This window comes from Sinocyclocheilus rhinocerous, unplaced genomic scaffold (assembly GCF_001515625.1).
Source record: "Sinocyclocheilus rhinocerous isolate Xijiao unplaced genomic scaffold, SAMN03320098_v1.1 scaffold2307, whole genome shotgun sequence".
Taxonomy (NCBI): domain Eukaryota; kingdom Metazoa; phylum Chordata; class Actinopteri; order Cypriniformes; family Cyprinidae; genus Sinocyclocheilus; species Sinocyclocheilus rhinocerous.
Window position 1 is genome coordinate 107,283 of NW_015642048.1, and position 11,065 is coordinate 118,347.

Consider the following 11,065-nt stretch of genomic DNA (forward strand, 5'->3'; position numbering starts at 1 on the left):
TTGCTTACTCGAGGCACCATCATTGAAGGCTCCACAGCTCCGGCCGGGATGCCAAATCATGCCTTTCGCCTGCGAGAGAAGGTTCCTCCTCAGCGGAATGGGCCACGGGGCTGCTGCTGAGAGCTGCACTAGCTCTGGGAACCAGGCCTGGTTCCTCCAGAGCGGGGCCACTAGGAGGACCCACCTGACGACCTGAGGAATCAGGGCGACTGGGGGAAACGTGTATAGGCGAGCACTGGGCCAGTCATGGGCCAGAGCATCTCGCTGTATCGAGAGGTATGTTGGGCAGTGAGAGTTGTCTTCTGAGGCAAAGAGGTCAACCTCTGCCCTCCCGAAGACTGACCAGATCTCTTGAACCATTTGAGGGTGTAGCGCCCATTCGCCCAGGGTTCAATCTGCCCGGCACATGAACTGCCCTTAATGAGAGGAGTTCTTTCTGTGCCCAAAAAAGGAGGCGACAAGCCATCCTGTAAAGAGTGTGTGACCTGAGACCACCTTGGTGATTGATGTAAGCCACCACCGTCATGCTGTCCGACCGGACCAAGACGTGGTGCCCTTTTAAAGCTGGAAGTAGTGTTAATTCCGTTGACGAAGACTATGACGAAAAATTTTAGTTGACGAGCTTTTTTCCCATGACTAATACGAGACAAAGATGAGACGACAATAAGGTCAATAAACGATAACTAAGACTATATCAACATGCAATTTCGTTGACGAAATAAGACGAGACTAAAATGTATTCAAAAAGATAAAAACTTTACCAAAAACCTCTTTTTATTTTCGTCAAAAAAGGAGACAAAATGTTATTGCAGACTGCTCTACACGCCTCTATTATGCGAGCTTTTGTTTCTTTTTTGAGTGCGGTTGCCAAATATCAAAAGTTCAAATCCCCGAATCAGAGCTTCGCTGTTACAAGCATACATTTTCTGCCCGGCGTCTGTGTTTTGTCATGAGATCTCGACTGTATTGTTTGCGATTGTGATCGCTGAATAAATGCACTTACTTAACCGCTGTTGTTTTAATAGAGAAATAGGCTATTGCCATTTGGAATTAGTGGAATTACTTGAAATTAATAACTTGTTAATTAATAATAATCTTATTGCTAAAATGTCAATTTTTCATTGACTAAAACTAGACTAAAATACTTCAGGTTTCCTTTGACTAAAATTAGACTAAAATGTTGAGACTTTTAGTCGACTAAAACTAGACTAAAACTAAATAGGATAATGTTGACTAAATATGATAAAAAACTAACAAGGACATTTAACACGGGACTAAGACTTAGACTAAAATTGAAAATAGCTGACAAAATTAACACTAGCTGGAAGAAAGGTTTTCAGGGCTAAGAAAACCGCCAACATCTCTAGGCAGTTGATATGCAGGCATTGCTCCGGGGCTGACCAGGAGCCGAACGCTGGATTGCCCTCCAACAGGGCGCCCCAACCCGAGTTGGACACGTCCGTTGTGACTACCTTCTTTCTGGAGGTCAGGCCTAATCTCGTTCCTGTTTGGAACAGGCAAGAGGTCGTCCAGGGGGCCACGGCCTTGATACAGCGGTGGTCTACCCTGACAGGAAGCCGCGCCAGGCGTGGGGTGGAATGCAGGCTTTGAGCCAAAACTGAAGGGGCCACATGTGAAGCAGGCCCAGAGGAATTACAGAGGCGGCGGCCGCCATAAGGCCGAGCAACCTCTAAAAAACCTTCAGGGGGCGTGTTGTCCCCGGTTTGAGAGACGCCGTCAATAGCTGAATAGTCAGGGATCGTTCCGGCGTAATCAATGCCCGCATTTGGGCGGAGTCTAAAATTGGCAAATCGTTGAGGTAGTTCAAAATACGGATTCCCATCTGTCTCAGAGGGGAAAGAGCCGCATCTATGCACTTCGTGAAAGTGCGCGGGGCCAGAGACAGTCCAAACGAAAGAACTATATATTGATAGGCCACTACCTCGAACGCGAATCTCAAGAACGGTCTGTGATGGGGGGCTATGTGAATGTGAAAGTATGCATCTTTCAGATCCACTGTCAAAAATCGGTCCTCTGGGCAAATGTGCGCGAGGATCTGTTTGATAGTTAACATCTTGAACGACCGGTGCATAAGCGAGTGGTTCAGATATCTGAGATCCAGAATGGGTCTGAGCCAGCCATATCTCTTTGGAACAAGGAAGTAGCGGCTGAAAATCCTGACTTGCTGTTCGCTGGGGGCACCATTTCCACAGCGTCTTTTGCAAGCAATGTCTGCACTTCTTTTCGGAGAACGAGCACTTCGTTGTCTGGAACAGAAGTTTGAATAATGCTTCTGAAGCGAGTAACCTTGCTGAATTATTTTTAAAATAAAAAATTTTAGAATTATTTTTATTTTTGCGAATGAGAGCTCGCCAAGAAAAGGCGGGGAAGTTGCATTCGCATGAGTGTGTGAGAGAGTGTGAAGAGGAAATTTGCTCTTTATTGTATGTGGGTCCGCTATCACAGCGGTAAAACATTCGGGTATGCGCTGCACCTGCAGGACGTGACCCGCTGAAACGAAACTCCATTGCTCAAAGGCTCCATCACCACCAAACTAGCCATGGTCTTGCCGATCTCCTGTGCCGTTGCTTTCGTGGCGCGCAGAGCCAGGTCTGTTGCTGTGCGCAGCTCTTTAAAAGCCTCCAGGTGTTCTTGGCCAGACTCGTCCATACTGCGGAGAAGCTTGGCTTGAAACACTTGGAGAACCGCCATTGTATGCAACTGCTTTCTCCAGAGGGGGGAGCTTGCTGTATCCCTTGTCATCAGCACCGTCAACGGTGTTGAGAGCCGCTGCTGTAGAGGGATTTACTCGGGCCGAGTAGGGGGCGCGCCACGTCTTGGTGAGCTCGTCATGAACTGCAGGCAAGAACGGGGCGGGCGTTGGCGAGAGGACTGTTGACGGCTTTCCGGCAGGTACCACTCATCTAACAGGCCGTGGACGGGCTCTTCCGGAGCCGACCACTCGAGGTCCAGATCCTCTACTACCTTCGACAGGACACGGATGATTTCAGCGTCTGGTTTCGGCCTCAGTTTGAGAAGGGGGAAGGACTTCGTGCTCTCCGCCGGAACCTCCCCACTCTTCTGCATCAGACGCTGCCAAGGACATGGAGTCATCGGTGATAACGTTCTCAATGATGACGTCCTCTTCAGATGCGCCGAAAGAGACCAAGCCAGAGGGGCACTGGTCTTCTTGTGTGAAACACAACGGCGAGACGAGAGGATGTGGGGAGGCTGGGGCACGCGGGCGCTGAGCCGACGTGACACCGCTCGAACCCGCTGCTCCGCTGTTTCTTTCTCTTAGGACACTGTCCTATTTAGAGACTGACAGCCCGTGGTCCCCATTCACTTTCATTTTATGGAAAAGAGCAGGTCGGACATTTTGCTGCATTTCAAGTCAAAAAGTTTTAAAATGACATGAAGGGTGAACTTCATCTCTTCAAGCAGAAACCGTCACAACAGAAAGGAAAATTACCGTCATGGCTAATGGCAGGCCAGGTTTGAAATACTTTGGTGTGTCTCTGATAGATAGCATGTAGGGTGACATTACTATTTTAATGCCAGATTTCTCTGCTTCCACAAGGTCGCTACCTGAGAAAAAGAAAGGAGACAGGGTTTTTACAAAAAAAAAAACTCACAATAATGATGCTAAAGAGTTTGTAGTGGTTGCCAAGGGCTTGCTATGCAGTTGCTATTGGATTGTGAGTGGTTTTAAGTTGTTTTACAATGATTTCCCCACCTGAGCTGGTCATTACTGATACTTTGACGTACACAGAAGACCCCAGTAAGCTGTTTGTGTCAAGATAGGCCTTCTTTATCTCTTCCAAAGTCAAACTAACATGTCCTCCATTCAGCTGCAAAATAAAACATGGAGTAACAAGAGTCTATAAAGCTGATTTAAGGTACTTAAACTAATGTTTTTTTCTTATTTAACCACTTACATCATTTAGTTGCTTCATAGATGTGAGTCTCTTCTTTTCACCATCAATTTCAATACCAAACAGCACATATGCAACTCCTTTCACTGGTTCACCATAAAGATACCTGGAAGAAATGCATACGGTGACCTCAAAATATTTGATATCTGGAAACATGTCTTTACTGTCACACTGGATTATTTGTATCAATCCTTTCTGAATAAAAGTATTAATTTCTTTAAAAAGAAAGAAAGAAATAAAGAAAGAAAGATGTAAAATAATAATAATAATAATAATAAATGTGAAAAACGTAAAAAAATAAATAAATAAAAATAAATTAATAATAATAATAATAATAATAATAATAAGTGTTACTTAAATGTCCAAATACTTTGAGGTCATTCAGAACAGTCTGATTCACACACCTGGCTGTTATTTCTACCTCCAACTTTTCTGCGTCTAGTCTGAGGTGGGATGTCTTTGGAGTCAAAGTGACGTTGAACGCTGGGAGGACTTGGGAGAAAGGAGAAATGCTGTTAACCGACCAACAGAGAAACATCTAGCAGAATCTGCAGGTAATATGAAGGACTTACCATATTTCTTGACTTCAAACTCTCGGCTGAAAATGTTCTCTTTTCCCTGATCAAACTTTGCAACAACTTTCCACCTGCCCTCTCTAGAAAATCAAAAAGAGACTTACTCAGCAGCCATATATCCAAAGTATCAGGTAAATCAATACCATTTTTTGTCAAATCAATTATTATTTTATAATATATAATATCTGTTCTGTGTGCATACTTGACCACAGATGAGAGGGGGTAGGTGTTAGAGAGTATCCCATCGATTGATTTGGCTCTAGAAATACCATGTACTGCAATACCGTCTGGATTCTGAAACATGTGCCAATTGTACCGTAAAGCATTGTTCCAGAAAAATAAAATATTTCGGTCACACTTTATTTTAAAGTCCAATTCTCGCTATTAACAAACTATTAACTACGTCTTTTGCCTCAATAAAATTTGCTGCTTATTAATAGTTAGTAAGGTAGTTAAGTTTAGATATTGGGTAGGATTAGAGATGTAGAGTATGGTCATGCACAATATGCTTTATAAGTACTAATAAACAGCCAATGTGTTAATAATAGGAATGCTAATAAGCAACTAGTTAATCGTGAGAATTGGTCCCAATACTAAAGTGTTCCCAATATTTCCTTGCAAATACTGTAATGGCGTTTATGTCAATGCCAGTGACAGTCACCTGAATCTCCAGAGAAATGGTCCTCTCAGCAGCACGGAATTCAGTGTCAGACACAAAAGCCCTGCAACGCACTGAAAAATGACAGTGATCAGGCAAAAACAGAACAACGTTCATTATAAATAAGCAGTATGACAAGGATGTGAGAGCTGACCATTGTCTCCAGGGTTGTAAACCGGTTTATCAGTCTGAATGAAGATGTATCCAGAGCGGAACGACACCGGTAATACTCTTTCTGCACGATGGAATGCTCTAAACTGAGCAACAATCTTCACATATTTCTTCTTTCCATCTGGTTGTAGCACATTTGGATCAATCTAAATGAAAAGACAACATTTCATTTTGTTTATGTTCAGCATTATGCAACATTTAAACAAATGTAACTTTTTACTCTGAACTAGAACAGATACATTCATAGATAAATTCACCTCGATGGTTTTGAGGGCGCTGTAGTTGTTTTCTGAATTGAGGATAACAGAGCCCGTCATTAAGGCAGTTTGGGAGACTGGATAATCATAGACCGTGATGCTGACTGTTAATTGCCGGGAGAGTTTGTGACCCTCCAGCAGGATGTTCTGTTTTGTTCCAGGTCTTATCTTTGCTGGAGCTAAAACATAAAACCTGAACCAGAACACACATATCCAATAACACATAATTACATAACATGTTTTCACTTTACATGTTTTCACTTTACATGTTAAAAACTCATTTTAAATTAATGTTTTTGTGGTGCAAGAAGTCAAAAATGTTAAGGTGGTCTAACCTAGAAAGAAAATTAAAAGAAATTATAGACAGTCTGAAATTCAATAATAATAATAATAATCTTATTCTCTGTTTTTTTCTTTTAGAACATTTCTTTATGTGTGTGTGTGTGTGTGTGTGTGTATTTTTATATTCATATAAGGAAAAAAAGCCATTGGCAGCCCGAAATTATTTATTAAATAAATAAATGTTAGTTTTAAATCTGTGCAACCAAAATGGGGGCCATTTTGCTGTCATGTGACAAGAAAATATAAAACAGGGAATACAGGACCCTCATGACTGTGTGTCAAGATTACTAATAAGTTTTTTAATAATATTTATCAAATAACTTCGCCTTTTTATTGCAATATTAGTTCAGGTTGTTAAATGGTATATATGATCTAAATAAATAAATAAATAGTAATACTCCATATTTTCATAAAATCATGTTATTTATGTGTTTTAAAAAAAAAGCCTACATTGAATGTTTGAAAACATTATATGAAATGATTAAGATACTCTCATACCTGACTGTTATACCATTTAACATTTTCTGAGTCATTAAATAAATGAACATGGATTCTTGGGGAAATTCCCGTTCTCTGTACATTGATTAGGGATGTGTTAAGTAACTTTAAGGGCATAGAACAGAGGAGTTGTGTACTTACGTCGGAGAATGGTCGATGACCGGCTCACTGTAAACACAGATAACACACTCAGTTAGAGATAAATCCAATATGAACCACTATTTTTTATTATAAACACCATTTTATATCCGACCATATTTTAAAAAAAATTCGCAAAATTCTCTCAGAAGCACAAAATACACAACACAAAAAAATATATAGGCCTACTTACACTATTCGCATATTAGGTCCCCAAACTGTCCTCTTGCTGTTCATTTGACAAGATAAAGACATAAATAAATGTCGAGAACAAAAATACAATTTATGCATTATTAAACATTATTAGCCTAATAAAATATTGACGCACTGTCTTTGAGAGGAAGTCCGGCCATCAGAGATGTGACAGAGCAATGCCATCCATAACAGCAGTGGAAGGAGCATCGTCCTGCTGAACTGAACTCTCACAATATGTCAGAGACAACAGCAGGAGAACTGAAATACCCCTAATATCCCTCCCACTATCCACAACACCGTCATCTCCAAACTTTGAGGAACTCTTGTGTAATGTTTGCTTTCTGAGCACAACTGATATCTGACAACTCAAGCAACACAGGCTTTCAGCATTAGAAACATCACTTAGGCCTATTTAAATTATTGTTAACAAAATGCTAATAAACGTAGATTTTTATATTTTCTCATGAAAATTCGAGTGGAAAAACTCACTGTCCCGGACTCCCGGTACCAAGGTGTTTCTATGCTGTTTGCAATATCCGTTGCATTCTCAGCGTTGCCGCAAGGGGCGCTATAAACCTTAGTTAGTGAAAGTGAAAGTGATGTGTGGCCAATTAAGTGCACACACACAGCAGTGAGTAGTGAACACACACCCAGAGCCCGTGCTGAAAAAAACAATAGACACCAGGGCCGGGTCTGGGGGGGGCTAGTATTACCCTAGAAAGTGCTGCCCTACCACAATTTCTGATTGCCCCCCCAGTCCAGCGAGCCTAGTACCGGGCCTGATAGACACCCTCACAAAATTTGTTTTACTGGTTATAATGGGACTTGTATTGGTTTTAATGGAAACTGTAATGGTCCCTGTGGGTCTCTAATGGTAAGTGGTCGCCTTCTATTGGTGGCTTGTAAAAACCACTAAATCCTAATTGAATATGTCCCAAAACACACTACAAAAAAAAACGTTTTTTTAATGGTTAAAAGTTGATGATTTGTATTAATGGTATTTGTAGTGGAAACCATTAGAATTTCTGTGATGGTTTCTATTGTGTTTGTTTGTTTTCAGCAGGGTGGGCAGCCATTTTGCTGTGGTGCCCGGGGATCAGTTGTGGGTCTCAAAAGCAGTCATAGTATGGACCCTTTTCACAAGACTGTGATGTCGCGTTTCTACGGTCATCAGCATCGTAAGTCCCTGAAAGTTATATTTTGATTTATATTTTAAGTTGTATAAGAAAGTTATACCTAGATTTTTTTTATTTTATGTACATTTATAACACTTTACATTGTATTATATCACATTTGCATCAAATTTAAAAAAAAAAAGTTAACGATAATGCGAGGGTGTGCAGCACTGCTCTCAAAGTTTACCGAACTATGACGACTTCCGCTGCTGAGAACCCCGGAAACGTGAAAAAGGTCTATTGAGGGTGAAAGAGAGTGCTGTATATTCACTCCTCCCACCTACAATCTCTCCTCCTTTTTATTTCCGTCAAAAATTGAAATATGGCACTACCCTAAGGTCTATTGCGGATATTAGCATAAATGTCATTTTTTTACAGTCAGTTTTCTTTTTTAGGTCAACTACTGTCACTTTGAAGGTAATCTTCCTGAGTGTGTTATTTAGAGTCAAAGGGGGCGTTTACGACAGTTTTCGACTAAAAACTTTTTATGCATTTTGGCCGTTAATTTTCACAACTCAACAACCTTTTTCAAACTTTTGAAAATGAGTTTCAAAGTGCAAGTTCTTGAAAACGATACCGTTATGGTCTCGGTGCGAACTACAAAAACAAACATTTGAGAAATAGATGACGTTATGTGCGCAGGTGCGTAGTGTTTCTTTACAAAGTGACATGACCAGCTACTGGCCTGGCATGAATAATACAGCGTTTTAGTCATTATTGCAGATCCGTGTGAACAGGGATTGTTTTGACAATGTTGTCGTCTATACGTGAATCTATACACGAAACGCAAAAAAACTTTTTGTTTTTAGTACATTATCAATGTGAATAGCTTTTTCCGATTCCGGAGTGTGCATCTGATGGACACTTTACTATCCCATGAGGCCACTCGAGAGGAAATGTGAATGGCAGTAAAGTGACACAACTGACGGCAAAAGTCACATAACATGTTCAACTTTATCGCCGCCTTTTGTCCCAGGGTTTATTAAAAAGGTCTATTGAGGGTGGAAGACAGCACTGTACATTCACTCCCCCACCTACAATGCCTTTTCCTTTTCCTCCTCATTATTATTTCCATCAAAAATTTAAATATGCCACTATCCTGAATAAAGTCTATTGCAGATATTAGCATGAATGTCATTTCGCATTACGGATGCGTTTGCAGGGAGTAAATCAAGAAGTTCAATGCTCAGCGCTTGAAAGCTGAAAAGAAAACCCTGACACACTCCTCAATATGAAGGAATTTATTTTTTTGCTAAATAATTACTTATTGTTTACCATAAGATGATATGTGTAGGAATCACAGCGATGTTATAATTTCAACTTGCGGTATAAATTAGACCTCACTGCCCGAGTCCGAGTCACTGTAATCTGCAACCAGAGACTTTCCAGCACACAAGTCAAAGCCTTTGTCCTCCTCTGATGGACTTCCTTTATGCGTTTCTGTAGTGCAGCTGTAAGTGTTTGTGTCTGCGCTTGAATTCACATTATTTGTGAGAGAAGAATGTGAGTCCATGGGGTTTGCGTCCACAGCTGCTGGGTTAGTGTCAGAGGACGAGCTGGAGGTCATAATGCCGGCAGCTTCAGTCTTGCTGCTTTCTTACTTCCTGCGTACCAGGATGTGCGAACTGGGCGTCGTAGAGCGGAGTGCTTTAGCCACGGCTGCTCCTCGACCCTGCTGGCCTAACTTTTGCAAGAGGCTCCCAGCGGCACCCCCTACTGCTGAAGACGGGCTACTGAACCAGGAACGAGACGATATCTGTTGCCTTTTCGTCTGCTGTTTGTCATCATATGCTGGAAGAGAGATTTATCCAGCTTGTCAATTATAATCAATAAGAGATGTATAAAAAAAAAAAAAGAAGTCAATAAAGTATAAAAAAAAGTAAAATTAAATTAAAAGATACAATTTAATGAAATAAAAAAAATAAAAAAAAAATAGATACATTGATTTTTACTCAAAATTAATGCAGATTAATTCATCAATAAATGAAAGTAAATAGATGGGTTAAACTCACAGTCTAGACTCTGGAAGGTGAGCAGTGATGCTAGTTTCTTATCTTCTTGTCTTTCCGGTAACAAAGGGATCGACAGACCAGTCCTCATTCGCACTGCATTGTCTTTCTCCTCCTCCTCAGCAATCACTTTCTTCTCAGTCTGTATTTGCAAACCAAAAATTGATTAAAACGTAAAAATCTTTCCTTATGGATGCAAATCCGCTACAATGGGCAACATACAACTGACCCTGAACTTCCTGCGGAGGGCGCTGTTAAGCTGAAAGTCGTCCTTCCACCCGGACTGGTGGTCTTGAAGCTCATTGAGAGACGGGATGGCGGCACGGAGCTTATCTTTATCCTTTCCTCCGTGATCTAATTTATACATGGCATCCGTCTCCAGCTTCTCTTTCTCACTGTGCTCTGTAGAAGAAAAACACATATTGAGCCTTAATTTCTTGATGACTGTCATACATTAACAGCAATTAATGTCTAATGAATTAATGTTGTTTTCTTCATATTATAAACCTTAAAATTTTTAAAGAATATTGGAAATATAAAAATTAATATTGATAAGTTTTTTGATGACGGACAGACAGACAGATAGACAGACAGACGGATAGATGGATGGACGGATAGATAGATAGACAGACAGACAGGCGACAAATAGACAGACAGATATATAGACAGGCAGATATATATATAGATAGACACAACTATATAGACGGATGGACAGACAGACAGACAGACAACATAGACAGACAGACGTATGGATACATGGACAGATAGAAAGACAGATAACAGACAGACAGACAGACAGACAGACAGATAGATAGATAGATAGATAGACAGACAGACAGATAGACAGATAGATAGACAGACAGATAGATACAGACAGACAATATATAGACAGACAGATAGACAGAAAGATAGACAGACAGATAATATATAGACAGACAGACAGACAGACAGATAGATAGATAGATAGACAGACAGACAATATATAGACAGACAGACAGATAATACATAGAGACAGACAGACTGTCTGTCTGTCTGTCTATATATTATCTGTCTGTCTATATATTGTCTGTCTGTATCTATCTATCTATCTATCTGTCTGTCTGTCTATCTGT

At 40.7% G+C, this 11,065-nt stretch overlaps 1 protein-coding gene and 1 pseudogene across 1 annotated transcript in view; both read right to left on the reverse strand.

Annotated features, from left to right (window-relative positions):
- Positions 1-7,022, reverse strand: part of LOC107755338 (complement C3-like) — a 35,893-nt gene extending 28,871 nt beyond the window's left edge. Inside the window, exons 1-12 of the mRNA XM_016572094.1 lie at positions 6,903-7,022; positions 6,768-6,803; positions 6,578-6,604; positions 5,597-5,789; positions 5,323-5,485; positions 5,172-5,242; positions 4,713-4,804; positions 4,508-4,590; positions 4,340-4,427; positions 3,939-4,041; positions 3,737-3,851; positions 3,473-3,588 (exon numbers count right to left, since the gene is read on the reverse strand). Coding sequence (XP_016427580.1) covers positions 3,473-3,588; positions 3,737-3,851; positions 3,939-4,041; positions 4,340-4,427; positions 4,508-4,590; positions 4,713-4,804; positions 5,172-5,242; positions 5,323-5,485; positions 5,597-5,789; positions 6,578-6,604; positions 6,768-6,803; positions 6,903-6,976 — 1,161 coding nt within the window. The 5' untranslated portion in view covers positions 6,977-7,022. The remainder of the gene's footprint in view (positions 1-3,472; positions 3,589-3,736; positions 3,852-3,938; positions 4,042-4,339; positions 4,428-4,507; positions 4,591-4,712; positions 4,805-5,171; positions 5,243-5,322; positions 5,486-5,596; positions 5,790-6,577; positions 6,605-6,767; positions 6,804-6,902) is intronic.
- Positions 7,023-9,215: 2,193 nt separating this feature from the next.
- The window catches only part of LOC107755330 (coiled-coil domain-containing protein 130 homolog), a 5,423-nt pseudogene continuing 3,573 nt past the window's right edge, over positions 9,216-11,065 (reverse strand).